The 15,150-nt window shown below is 38.8% G+C and overlaps 1 protein-coding gene across 3 annotated transcripts in view; it reads right to left on the bottom strand.

Moving 5' to 3' along the window:
• The window catches only part of LOC121316051 (fasciculation and elongation protein zeta-2-like), a 72,567-nt gene extending 59,461 nt beyond the window's left edge, over nucleotides 1-13,106 (bottom strand). For all 3 annotated transcript variants that reach the window (XM_041250757.1, XM_041250756.1, XM_041250758.1), the window contains exon 1: nucleotides 12,740-13,106. In XM_041250757.1, coding sequence (XP_041106691.1) covers nucleotides 12,740-13,047 — 308 coding nt within the window. In that variant the 5' untranslated portion in view covers nucleotides 13,048-13,106. The remainder of the gene's footprint in view (nucleotides 1-12,739) is intronic.
• Between the last annotated feature and the right edge of the window lie 2,044 nt (nucleotides 13,107-15,150).

The raw sequence follows: 15,150 nt of genomic DNA, 5'->3' as shown, positions 1-15,150 counted from the left end.
CCCTGAGAGCACAATCCAAGCAGAATTCTATATCATATCGATTTTGCCCGAGGAGATTTCATAACTCTGAAAATATTTGTAACTGAAATAGTTTAGCAGCTAGTAGTAGTTGTAGAAGTGCCAGATTTGCAAATTCATACAAGCTCCCCTCACTAGGATACTTCTTTAACCCTTTGCGGTCCTATGTCGGGCCAGGTCCAACATTACAATTTTCCCTTTCCCCTGTCCGACATCATCAAAAAGATGTAAAGCACAGGTCTCTAGTCTTTTTTTCTCCAGAAAAAAGCAGAGAAAACCTTTCAATGGCTGAGTGAGGCCGATAGGAGCCGAATGAATCTTAAAAAACAAAAGGGCATATCTGATTACACCATGCACCACAGAGATAACACGGACACAAACAAAAAAGAGATCGCTGCTTCTGCATCCAGTGCTCAAAGAATATCACAGACATTTGCAGCTGTTTTTGAGATGTTACAGTATTAAAATAATGACTGATTGCATTATTGAAGAGTTTGGTGATAAAACTAGTGATCAGGAGAAGATTTATCAGTATGCATGACTATAAAGAGGTATGTGAAAAATAAGGAGAACAAGGGGTGGGGCTTGGCTGTAGTTGCACTACTGAGTGTTCTTTTGCAATTCGGTGCCTTTTAAACCTGTTTTTCTCTTGAAAAAAAAATGAAACAGCGCGTGTAAAATAAACATCGCATGTGAAAATAAACTGGACCTGACGCACCTGACAAGCGTTGAATAAATGGACCGCTAAGGGTTAAAAGGTACTTCAGCTTTAAAATTGAGTATATTAATGTATACTGTATTGGAGAATGAGAAAAAATTGTCACAATTTCTATTCAGTCTGCACTCTATAAGGCTGTCCACAATAGTTTCTATTGTCTATCCCCAAAAGAGTTTTCATGATATGGAGAGAAACTGGCCAACAGTAAAATATTGGGCAAACGGCATGATTTTGTACACCTCTTGCAGCCTCTGATTCAACTATTGCATTGGTAACTGGCGTAACTGCTATGCCGCTTACATTCAGCCCACTTCACTGCGGTTCTCATGGTTTGGGCTTGCGTTCCGATTCCTCCTCCTGTTTCCCGTTATGTTTCCTTCTTTTAGTCAACTCTTTCTACAGTCACAATGACTGTGCTGGTAGCCACACTGTGAGGACATCTAATCTTCTGTGTCAATTCCCAGAGACACACAGATGAAAATGTCAGAAAAAGGCTCTTTCAACTTAAGTAGAATGGAGTGGTTTCAGGACAATGCAGTAACCTCACATCTAAGAAGCCCACATTATAATCTGGACAAAGAAGGTTGCAAGTAAAACTGTTTAGTAGTCATATTCATGTTTTGGTGGACAACAATCAAAACCACAACATAATTTGTCACAATTAGTAGTCTGATATTGGTGTTCAGAAAATGACCATAACTAGCAACAGCAGCAACTCTGGCCTTTCAAGATTAAGTTCTTATGGCAGAACATAGTGGGTAAAGAAGCCAATCTACCATCCTAGCTTTAGTCACATAAAAGTTACTATGTATGTTTCAGAAAAAGGGAAAAGGTACTGAAGTGTACTGTGCTTTAGCCAATATGCCACCTCAGTGCACATTTTATCAAAGATACTGTTTACGTTTAAAACAAATATAACTGATTTAACATATTAAAAGGCACTACTAAAAAAAAACTTATAAAATGATCCTAGCACAAATAACTGCCTTTCACTCCACACAAAATAAATGCAATACAAATATGATGACCTAATGCTGACGTGCACCTTGTGAATTTTCCAATTCACTGTATACTACAGGTATCTGAACATGAAGTAGGCCTACAAGACTGTAGTATGATAAATGATGATGATAAATTGGTGGTCCTTTACAGTCTAAAGTACATTACTTTAAGGGAGAATTTTTATAGGAAGAAGTGCAGTGCAATGGTCTATAACTATATATGAATAATAGTACAGCAAGTACACAAACTCATTTATCCCAAATAGGGCTGCTACGATTAAATTGAAAATCGATTTTACAACCGATTCCATTCCTTGTTATATACATCGATACACACTGAACAAAAATATAAACACAACATGTAACGTGTTGGTCCCATGTTTCATGAGCTGAAATAAAAGATCTCAGACATTTTCCATACGTACAAAAAGGTTACTTCTCTCAAATTTTGTGCACAAATTTGTTTACATCCCTGTTAGTGAGCATTTCTCCTTTGCCAAGGTAATCCATCCACCTAACAGGTGTGGCATGTCAAGAATCTGATTAAACAAGATCATTACAAAAGTTCACCTTGTGCTGGGGACAAGAAAAGGCCACTCTAAAATGTGCAGTTTTGTCACACAACACAGTGCCACAGATGTCTCAAGTTTTGAGGGAGCGTGCAGTTGGCACGCTGACTGCAGGAATGTCCACCAGAGCTGTTGCCAGAGAATTGAATGTTCATTTCTCTACCATAAGCCGCCTCCAACCTCGTTTTAGAGAATTTGGCAGTACGTCCAACTGGCCTCACAACCACAGACCTCGTGTAACCACGCCAGCCAAGGACCTCCACATCCGGCTTCTTCACCTGCGGGATCGTCTGAGACCAGCCACTCAAACAGCTGATGAAACTGTAGGTTTGCACAACCGAAGAATTTCTGCACTCTGTCAGAAACCGTCTCAGGGAAGCTCAGGGTCTTGACCTGACTGCAGTTCGGCGTCGTAACCAACTTCAGAGGTCAAATGCTCACCTTCGATGGCCAATGGCACAATGGAGAAGTGTGCTTTTCATGGATGAATCCCAGTTTCACCTGTACCAGGCAGATGGCAGACAGCGTGTATGGCACTGTGTAGGTGAACGGTTTGCTGATGTCAACAGTGAACAGAGTGCACCATGGTGGTGGTGGGGTTATGGTATGGGCAGGCTTAAGCTACGGACAACGAACACAATTGCATTTTATCGATGGCAATTTGAATGCACAGAGATACCGTGACGAGATCCTGAGGTCCATTGTCGTGCCATTCATCCGCCGCCATCATCTCATGTTTCAGCATGATAATGCACGGCCCCATGCCACAATTCCTGGAATATGAAAATGTCCCAGTTCTTCTATGGCCTGCATACTCACCAGACATGTCACCCATTGAGCATGTTTGGTTTGCTCTGGATCGACGTGTACGACAGCGTGTTCCAGTTCCCGCCAATATCCAGCAACTTCGCACAGCCATTAAAGAGGAGTGGGACAACATTTCACATGCCACAGTCAACCACTTGAGATCAACTCTATGCGAAGGAGAAGTGTCACGCTGTATGAGGCAGACGGTGGTCACACCAGATCCACCAGATTTTCTGATCCACGCCCCGACCTTTTTTTTTTTTTTTTTTTTTTGGTTTTATGGTATCTGTGACCAACAGATGCATATCTGTATTCCCAGTCATGTGAAATCCATAGATTAGGGCCTAATGAATTTATTTCAATTGACTGGTTTCCTTATATAAACTGTAACTCAGTAAAATCTTTGAAATCTTTGAAATTGTTGCATGTTGCGTTTATATTTTTGTTCAGTGTAAATACTGTATAATCGATTACATAATTAATTTTTGTAATGTGCACAGTTAATAACATTCTTTAAGTTTATCAACAAAACTGCACCCAATACCCTGCCTTGCTATTTACAGTACTTCTGCCAAAGATAAACAGTGCTCTTCGTTTCCTGCTAGTGTTAACTAGCATATGATTTGCTAGTCCCACCCTATGAAAAAGACCTAGGAGTTTTTGTTGACTCAGAAATGTCTTCATCTAGACAATGTGGGGAAGCTATAAAAAAGGCTAACAAGATGCTCGGATACATTGTGAAAAGTGTTGAATTTAAATCAAGGGAAGTAATGTTAAAACTGTACAATGCACTAGTAATATTGTGTTCAGTTCTGGTCACCTCGCTACAAAAAGGATATTGCTGCTCTAGAGAGAGTGCAAAGAAGAGCGACCAGAATTATTCCGGGTTTAAAAGGCATGTCATATGCAGACAAGCTAAAAGAATTGAATCTGTTCAGTCTTAAACAAAGAAGACTACGCGGCGACCTAATTCAAGCATTCAAAATTCTAAAAGGTATTGACAATGTCGACTCAAGGGACTTATTCAACCTGAAAAAAGAAACAAGGACCAGGGGTCACAAATGGAGATTAGACAAAGGGGCATTCAGAACAGAAAATAGGAGGCACTTTTTTTTTTTTTTACACAGAGAATCGTGGGGGTCTGGAATCAACTCCCGAGTAATGTTATTGAAGCCAATACCCTGGGATCCTTCAAGAAGCTGCTTGATGAGATTCTGAGATCAATAAGCTACTAACAACCAAACGAGCAAGATGGGCCAAATGGCCTCCTCTCATTTGTAAACTTTATGTTTATATATGTTACATACCAGCGAATCAGTTTTGAAAATGTTCTGTATGTACACGCCTCTGTGTGTTAGATGTGTATAAAGCACGCCACCTTGGATCCAGCGCAGGAAAACATGCAAATAAATTGTGCACATTACAGTAAACTGACCGTATATAGTTTGTACTGCTTTGGAGTTTCAAAATGAACTGTTAAGCCTGGTAACAATACTGTTTATCGTTTTTTTAAATGATATATATTTTTAAACTAGGCTGCATACTCCGGCTGCATTTCCTGACCACTAACCACATCTATTCGATGTAAGTACAATCAGTGAAGCTCACAGCTCATAAAATGAATGATGAGGAGAGTTTTGGAATCGGGTATCTGTCATTGGAACTGGGTATTTTGAGTCTAATTCCGTTTCCCAAACTGTTTAGAAAAGATATCCGTATGTTAATGGGTGAGCAGAAGGGGGTTTGGGGTTTGGCATCTTATATACATATAAACACGCACTAGTGCTACAGTTCTACGTCATGCATAAAAAAACATTAGAAAGACTGCAAAATTAGTAAAATTAAACATCACAGCTGCGAACAGACAGTAGTCCAAAAGAAGGACAACAAAATGCAAATATATATGCAATATATTTCCCCCTAAGTATGAACGTGTCCATTATAGTTATCAAATGTATCTGACAGAAATTAAGTCTTTGACAATTAATTATTTTATGTTTTTTAATAATCAGTTTTATTAAAAGCATAACAGTACTCATTGGAACCGGACCGTTGATGTTTGGATCCTGTTCGTCAGTTCCAAAGGAGGAATCACTCAGCAAGATTGGCGCTGACTTGGGAGAGGCTACACAAGCGACAACGCTCTAAGTAGGACTGTTATTATTTTATAGTATGAATATTGTTTTAATAGTGTTTATTATTAGGATTATGGATGGGAATTTCGAATAGTTTCCTATTTCAATACACAGGGTGCAACCTTTTTGTGTATTCGAATACCCAAACTCTGGTCCCTTACGCTACCAAGAGTAAAAGGCAAATGCGTGTGCAGAAGCAGACAGCATAACTCTTTTACAACTCCAAGTACCTTGCGTTTTCTTATAGTTACTGCGTTGTTGTGCTTAACATTTAGTACGTCTTTACTTTCATCATAACGTTAAATTACCTTTCTAATTTCAATATTACCCAAGTTTGGATTACCATACTTATTTTATGGTAATGGCTGAAATAACAGATATTGAAATGCTTTGTTTAGCCACTTTCTTTTGAGACGTGGGCTCTCTTTGGTTACCACACACAGTTAGAAACATACTGAAAATAAAAACCACCGCCTGGGGATGCCCGTGCGCACACAACATTCACAACTAGCCTAAAGCAAGTTTAACACACTACAGGGGCATTACCTAAATATTTATTCCAAATATTTCAATATTCCAATATTTATTCCAAACAGAACATAACAGGTACTTTGGAATGTAATCTAGAAAACTAGACACAAGTTTATGAAAAACGTCATCACGCATTGCATCTTACTGTACCACCTAACCTTCACAATCTGTGAAACACACAATGCAGAAATCCCTGCCCAAAACATAATAATAATAATAATAATAATAATAATAATAATAATAATACTACATTGTTTTACTTACCACAACATGCAGACTCGCTATAGGTCAAGCTGATCCTTACTCCAAAACTGTGTTTAACATCACTGATTGTTTATTTATTTATAACGTTACTGAATATTGTTAAATATTCATTTTATAACAGTTTATTTTGAAACTGCAAAGCAGCATAAACTATATACAGTCAGTTTTCTTTAATGTGCACAATTTTACAGCCTGTTTGCCAGGAATACAAGCCTGTCGTCCTGCTCTGGATTTTTTAGTTTGTTTGTTTACATCGAATATGCAGAGGGGCGTACTAACAAAGCATTTTCAAAACTGATTCACTGGTAGGATGGGATCAGCAAATCAGATGCTAATTAACACGAGCAGGAAAAGAAGAGCACACCCACTGCTTGTCTGTGGCAGAAATACTGTAAATAGCAAGGCAGGGCATTGGGTGCAGTTCTGATGATAAAATTAAATAATGCTATTAAATATGCACCTTACAAAAATGTAATTATTGGAATCGATTCCAGAGTTTACATCGACGTGTATAATGAGGAATGGAATCTATCAAAAAGTCGATTTTTGATTTAATCGTAGCAGACTAGTATGTAGTGCCATAATGAAAATAGCAATGAACGCTCTTTCATGATCATAAAGACGAGAGTTATAGGAGACTGTTGGAAAACATGGCAGAGCTATACTGGTGTTTTTTTCTGAAAAGAGACTAATATTGCAGATAGCAGACTGTTTGGTTCAAATTGCATGTACTGCTTACAATTGATAGAGACCTTGTGTCTACAAGTTTCTTGCCCAGCATTGACTGCAAGCTAAAAAGATAACAATGCTGTGGACCAGAAGGGGCCAGGCTGTAAGACTTTGGAATGCAAACCATAAAGGGGCTAAAAGGCTCCCAGGGACTAGCATTGGACCCAGAGGTTCTCAGAGAGATCGAAAGAGATAATGCCACTGGGATCAAAGGGGCAGATTTATGAACCTTTCTTCTCCAGGAGTGTGAAGAATGCACTGAGTTCAGAGGTTGTCACACTAGACTACACACACACACACACACACACTAAATTAACAGAATAATGTGTTGTACCTTGGCCATTGGTTAAGTGTCAGAGAAAGGGGTGGTGGACCATCTATACAGAAGGGTATTTAATGTTATGCAAACATTGTAATGATGAGTATTCTGTTTGTCCTGTACCTGGGACCAGACTCCCTGCATATTTCAATAAACCTGGCAACTGATTGAAGAAAAGGACTCTGTGTATTTTCTTGAATCTACTTAATCACCATCATTTTTTGTAAGTTACTTCAGAGACGATTGAAAAATGGAAAGAGACCGATATAAGAGAGAGCAGATATTTATTTTTGTTTAACTGCGATAACGACAGCGATGAGGTATTTAAGGGATTCTATGGGATTTACCGAGGAAGATGTAGCAGGGCAGGAAGATGTCAATGAGGGTGAGGAAATGGAAAGATCAGACTCGGAGGAGTTGGTGACAGCGAGGGAGGAGACAGCCAGGCTTACACTGTCAAGAGAAGAGGTGCGTCAAGGGGAGTGGCACGAAATGACAGGCAGGAAGACAGAGAGCGCTGTGTGGGTCAAACCTACTGAAAACAGCTGAGAAAAAATAATTGAGTTCAGTCTGTCACAATCTGGGCCAACAAGAGAATGGAGTAGTGCTGACCCATATGATTATTTCATTAGTATGTTCACCCCTGATCTCATTGAGTTGATGGCAACAGAAACAAACCAGTATGCTGAGGCGATACGTACTGGCGATACTCCATCCCCCATTCCCGCTTTCACAACTGGAAACCTACCAAATCATCAGGAAATTGAAATATTTATAGGACTACAAAGTGCAATGGGTGTAGCCGTAAAGCCACATATTTCTGATTACTGGAGTACTAATGTTCAGTTAGTTATCTGGATACCTAATTTTTCGAAAGTGTTGTCCAGAAAACGCTTTGAGATTTTAAGTTCTATTCTGCATTTCGCTGGCAACAGACTGAGATCTGAGAGGTCTCAGGCAGGTTACGAATCCCTGTTTAAAGTCCACCCCCTTCTGGATAAATTAACTGACAATTTCAAGAGAGTATTATCCCTTCTGAGATTTTGCTGTGGATGAATCATCGATATCTTTCCCATGGATGACTCTTTTTTCATTCCCAACAGAAGTCACTGTTTTAGAATAGACTACACTTATGCATGGGATGTGTACACCGGAGGAGCATATTGCAATGATAATGTTGTGAGAATTGGTTACAGTGTAGTCAAACTGCTAGGAAAGGGCCATGTAGTTTACACCGACAACTTTCACACTTACAGTTAATTATAATAAATAAATGAAATAAAAAGATGCAAGTTTTTGACAAATATAACAGAGTTGCGCAGATGAAAAGCAATCATTCAACAACAGACAACAGCTCAAAAACGTTAATACTGTATGAAGAATTAATTAACACTAAAACTAGATGAAATAACTAAAGAAATAACAAGGGCATTTTTTCAGACAATGGAGAGAATATAAATGCAGGCAATAAATGAATTGCTATACTGTATCTATTGATCTGCGTATCTCTCTCTGTCGGTTTGTGTACGCATCTGCCCAGGTTATACTGTACAAACTGATAATGTGAGAAAAAAAAATACCACCATGATCTATAACAGAGCTTACTTAAAATAACTTGCTATTTTTTTTCTGTTTGTTTTTTTTTTTTTTCTGAATTTGTTCTGCGACGTTAATGAGGCTCTTTAAGTTCAATATTCAAAAGGGCCGATTTCTGACACATCTTGAGCTTCAAGACACAGCAATGCTTTCCACAGATTTGCAACAATCTCTGATTCGGATGCCAAACAGGTTTTCTTTCTGTTCAGTCCGTCATCACTGGATACTTTGTCGACAACATTGCGCAACTTAATTTAAGCTTTCATCCACCCTCGCAGAGTTCCCCCGGAACACCAAGCTCTCGAGAAACTTTAATTTGAGGTTCCCCTACCTTTAATCCATTGATGGCCTCCAGCTTTTCCTGGACAGTCTTGTGAGGTTAAATGTAATTAATAAGTAAATAACATAATATAGGCACCTTATAACCAAGAGCATTATAGCGGGGGAGCACTGTGGTTTATGTAGCAGCTATAACAAATAAACTTACATCATTTTGACTGATTTTGTGAAAGACGGTGGACATGACATTTTACTTTTAACCACTTCAACACCATGACGTACGCACCAAAGTCAAATGAAAACCCAATTACAGTGCCATGCCGTACATGCGTATGTAAAGTTTCTCATTCTATTCTGAAGTAACTTAAAAAAATGATGGTGATTAAGTAGATTCAAGAAAATGCACAGAGTCCTTTTCTTCAATCAGTTGCCAGGTTTATTGAAATATGCAGGGAGTCTGGTCCCAGGTACAGGACAAACAGAATACTCATCATTACAATGTTTACATGACATTAAATACCCTTCTGTATAGATGGTCCACCTCCCCTTTCTCTGACACTTAACGAGTTGCAAAGGTAATTTAATTTATTGTGTGAGTGTGTGTGTGTGTGTAGTCTAGTGTGACAACCTCTGAACTCAGTGCATTCTTCACACTCCTGGAGAAGAAAGGTCCATAAATCTGCCCCTTTGATCCCAGTGGCATTATCTCTTTCGATCTCTCTGAGAACCTCTGGGTCCAACGCCAGTCCCTGGGAGCCTTTTAGCCCCTTTATGGTTTGCATTCCAAAGTCTTACAGCCTGGCCCCTTCTGGTCCACAGCATTGTTATCTTTTTAGCTTGCAGTCAATGCTGGGCAAGAAACTTGTAGACACAAGGTCTCTATCAATTGTAAGCAGTACATGCAATTTGAACCAAACAGTCTGCTATCTGCAATATTAGTCTCTTTTCAGAAAAGAACACCAGTATAGCTCTGCCAGTCCACATGTGCAGCAAACTGCTAATCAATTCTCAATCCATGTTTTCCAACATATTCTATGAACGGTTTCTCAGTCTAGCGTTTCAGGTTTCATTCTCTAAGGCAGCGCTAGTACTGTGATAGAGGGTCAGGTGACATTTGTAGCCAATTGCGTGTCATGTAGCGATTCCAATCTACCTGTGGGCATTTAGAAGACAGATATATTGCGGGAAGCCATTCAACTTTTATAATATAGTGTTTTAAATTATTATGTTTTTGTTTTATTATTAGTTTTACACGTTTAGTTGTAGTTTATATAGTTTTTAGCGAAAGCTAAACATGGCAACATACGTGGAGAGCAACAACAGGAATGATGAAGTTTTCGAAGTTGGTTCGGAGGATTTCTATACCAGTGACAGTGATGCTTATCACTCAGCGATCATGATGATGTTGAAGAGGATGTGGAGCCAAGAACAGCAGGGGACTGGGTGTTTATTACTGATCGCTACCATGATGCCAGTCTTCCATCATTTGATATTGCACCTGTTTACACAGATGTGCACCCCACCGTGGAACTTGAGAGTCTGCATTCTCCATTGGAGTGCTTTTTGGCTTTTGTTCCCGAAAAGCTAAGCACTTACCTTTGTGACTGTACAGACAAAAGAGCATGTAGCTACTTTACAGGTAAGCCAGCTGCAAACAGGAAGATGTTTAGTTTAAAATGGCAGTGCCCTGTACACGCATTTGTGACCATCCCTCCCACAGAAGAGAAGCAGAGACCGCAAAATGGTGCAAAATGAAAAACAAAAGAAAGGGCACACGAAAAATGTGCAGTGGTTGCGTAGGCAACCCCGGGTTCTGTTGTATTGAACATTTCAATAAATGGCACAGAGCAAGTCGATAATGGCAAATGTTTTGATGTTGTTTGATTTTTAATTGATAATTACTGTTTACTGATTATTATTTTTATTAGCAGTGTTTGTGTTTTCACTGTTCAAATAAAAAATAATTAAAAAATGTATTTTTCTCTCTATACTGAATATGGGTATGTAGTACACAGAAGCTAAAGGGTTAATGAAAAACACAGTTTAGGTCATTTATTTGTGCTTTATTCATTATATGTTAACATGTTATAACAATTACGGGTTTGGAAAAATTACTATTGATATTCAAAATCTGGTACCTGGGAAGGGGTTTCATTTTTACATCTGGGGTTGAAGTGGTTAAAAGACTCCCTTAACTGTATAGCAATCAAGTTTGTGCATAAAATGTTATTTGTACAAAAAAAAATATCCAAATCAGTGCATCAGTTTCATGACCTATAACACAGAATTAGGCCTACTTATTTCACGGATTTACTTAAAATGCACAAGGAAACAAGTCTGTTGCTAACTTTTGAAGTTTATCCATATTGGATCATTAGTTCTCCTGCAATCATGAAAATGTAATTCTGGATTGTCTTGGTGTTCCTTGACCTGGAAGTCAAATGTCAAACGTTTCCCACAGACCTTGTACTAAGTGACAAGGACCTTTAAGACATAGTTTCTGTGTAAGGGAGCACTTAAGTAGAAACTAAGTAAGAAAGGGAAAACACTAAATGTTACCAACAGTATACAGGCACTTTAGACGCTTCTCGCTTTCGTTCATCCTCTGCAAAAGTAGTTCTGCATTTTAGAACTACCACACTTAAATCAATATTTTTGATTGATTTAATGTTGAAAGATTGCTATGGTGAAACCTGTTCTGTCAATTCAATATTCCTGATGTTATATTACAATACTGATTTACTTTATAGTAAAAACAAATAAGTAATTTATACCTTTTACTTGACCTTAAACCCCTCTCAACAATAAAGGTATAAAAAGCCTCTGTGAATGGTTTTGGAGTAAAACAGAATTATTTCACTCTGCATCAGTCACACAAATCTGATTTGGTGTTTGCTCGCCACCATTATTATGCACTGTGCAAGTCAATAAGGAGCTGTTTAACAAGATCAATACCATATGTCTTTTTGTCAGTCACCATTGACTACATATTTTAAATGTTATGTGATTATCATAGAAAGTACTAGTGCTGTTAAATATATGAAAAGGCTTGTACAACCACTGCACATACCTTTCTGTCAATAATGGTCCAAACCACCACTTAAGGATACTGTATTTAAATGCAGGCCTGCAGTACAGCGCAAACAACAAACAGCATAAACGTATGCAAAAACACACACTACCAGTGGTGCCCTTTCCAGGTTAGTTTTACGTTCTATAGTTAGAACGGTTTAATTCATACAGGCAGAAACCCAATAAGCAACACTAAACTCAGAAGGTTAAAAATACTATCAACACTTGTGACTTATTCTGTACAGTGGCCACGTTGTACAGATTAATATTTGATGTGCTACGACTTTTTAAAATATAATTATGATTGCATAATAAAGAATTACACAGCAAAGTTTATTTGTACCCAGCCTTAGACATTACCTCCACTACTGTACAGTATACTATTAATGTCACAGAATTGTAAACATGCATTGCCGTTTCTAACTCGAAAACAGCACGGGTTAAATAATTTATAAATATCAATTTGAGTGTCACAAAAGCAGAATAAATAACAAGCAAATGTATTTGTACACTGGAGCAGTATACCTCGAGTCGTACAGAAACAAATGCATCCTCGGCAGAAATACAACAGGGCAGTGAGTTGGTTATATTAACGCTGACTTTTGCACAGTGGGTAAAAACTGACAAACAAACCTGAGCTGTCAAAACAGGCAGCATACATACAAAACTGCTTATAAAAACTAGTTTATCCTTATACTCACTCGTCGTCCTTCATGATGTTTTCCTCTGTAATTGGTTTAATCGGGGCTATGTTTTCGGTCTTGGTGTTGTAGTTTCGGAAACACACAGTTAATTTCTCATCGAAGTCGTTGACCAAGTCCTCCATGGACTTGAAGCTGCCGATCTCTCCGGAGAAGCTGTTGTCTAGCTCGGGAAAATCCTCCAGCAGGCCTCGGACTTCTCCCACGTTCGAATTTACTTGGTCAAGTCGGTTCTGGGAACCAGAGACCGGCTTGAATTCGTAAAAGTCCTGCCAGTCCTCATCGAATTGAGCTAACGGAGCCGCCATAACTGCAGCAGAAAGACGGAACAATTTCCAATCTCTTGCCTGCCCTCCCCGCAGCGCAGATTGTTACAAACAAAGGGGCGGTACAAGAGCTGGAGGGAATGTTACTGACGTCAAACACAGCGAACCATGGCATCTGCCTGGCTTTACTGCGCAGCGCTACAGTACGTCTCCACTGTAGATTTTCAATAGACTTCTTTTGCTCATTATTTGTGAGTTTGTCTCCCTTTCAATGCGATTAACATGTGCTTTTTGACTAATATATATATATATATAATATATATATATATAATATATATTATATATATATATATATATATTATATATATCACACACACACACACACACACACACACACACAGTGCCTTGCAAAAGTATTCAGACCCCTGACCAATTCTGTCATATTACTGAATTACAAATGGTACATTGAAATTTTGTTCTGTTCGATATTTTATTTTAAAACACAAACTCAAAATCAATTATTGTAAGGTGACGTTGGTTTTATGTTGGGAAATATTTTTAAGAAAAATAAAAAACTGAAATATCTTGCTTGCATAAGTATTTAACCCCCACACATTAATATTTGGTAGAGCCACCTTTTTTCTGCACTAACAGCTTTATGTCTTTTGGGGTAAGTATGTACCAGCTTTGCACAAAGTGTCGGAGTGATTTTGGCCCATTCTTCTTGGCAGATTTGCTCCAGGTTGTTCAGGTTGGTTGGACGATGCTTGTGGACCGTACTTTTCAAATAGTGCCACAGATTCTCAATGGGATTGAGATCAGACCTTTGACTGGGCCACTGTAGGACATTCACCTTTTTGTTCTTGAGCCACTCCAGTGTTGCTTTGGCCTTGTGCTTGGGATCATTGTCCTGCTGAAAGGTGAATTTCCTCCCCAGCTTCAGTTTTTTAGCAGACTGAAACAGATTCTCTTGCAGTATTTTCCTGTATTTTGCTCCATCCATTCTTCCTTCAATTGTAACAAGATGCCCAGTCCCTACTGATGAGAAGCATCCCCACAGAATGATGCTGCCACCACCATACTTCACTGTAGGGATGGTGTGTCTTGAGGCATGGGCAGTGTTAGGTTTGCGCCACACATATCGCTTTGAGTTTTGGCCAAAAAGCTCTATCTTGGTCTCATCTGACCACAAAACCTTTTCCCACATCGCAGCTGGGTCACTCTCATGCTTTCTGGCAAACTCCAGACGTGCTTTCAGATGGTACTTTTTGAGTAACAGCTTCTTTTTTGCCACCCTCCCATACAGGCCAGTGTTATGCAGATCTCTTGATATGGTTGACTGGTGCACCATTACTCCATTCCCAGCCACTGAACTCTGTAGCTCCTTCAAAGTGATTGTTGGCCTCTCTGTGGCTTCTCTCACAAGTCTCCTTCTTGTTTGAGCACTGAATTTTCAGGGACAGCCTTTTCTTGGCAGTGCCTGGGTGGTGTGATGCAGCTTCCACTTCCAGATTATTAATCCAACTGTGCTCTCTGGGATATCCAAACACTTAGATATTATTTTGTACCCTTTCCCTAATCTATGCATTTGTATTACTTTATCTCTAACTTCTGTAGAATGCTCTTTGGTCTTCATTTTCCTTCAGATTCACAGCCTTACCAATGATCCTTCAACAGTGGGGTTTTTATCCAGAAAATGTTACACCAACTTTAATGGTTCACAGGTGGAGGCCAATGGTAAGGTAATTGTGTCCTCATTTGGGCAATTTCTTTCATCGGTGCAAACTGGGTGCTTCCACAGCACAGGGGTTGAATACTTATGCAAGTAAGATATTTCAGTTTTTTATTTTTCTTAAAAAATATTTCCCAACATAAAACCAATGTCACCTTACAATGATTGATTCTGAGTTTCAGTGTTTAAAAATAAAATATCAAACAGAACAAAATTTCAATGTACCATTTGTAATTCAGTAATATGAGAGAATTGGTCAGGGGTCTGAACACTTTTAGGTGGCAAGTGAAATGTGAACCTCCCTCAGTGGACATGGAATTCAAAAACCACAACACATTTTACAACTGGCAATGCTGAATTATTGCCACAGAGCTGTTGTGAGACCCAGTGTTTTAGTACTGGACAGTATTTCA

Source organism: Polyodon spathula, chromosome 5, assembly GCF_017654505.1.
Source record: "Polyodon spathula isolate WHYD16114869_AA chromosome 5, ASM1765450v1, whole genome shotgun sequence".
Taxonomy (NCBI): Eukaryota; Metazoa; Chordata; class Actinopteri; order Acipenseriformes; family Polyodontidae; genus Polyodon; species Polyodon spathula.
The sequence above is the reverse complement of the archived record's forward strand: the minus strand, read 5'-3'. Positions and strand labels throughout refer to the sequence as shown.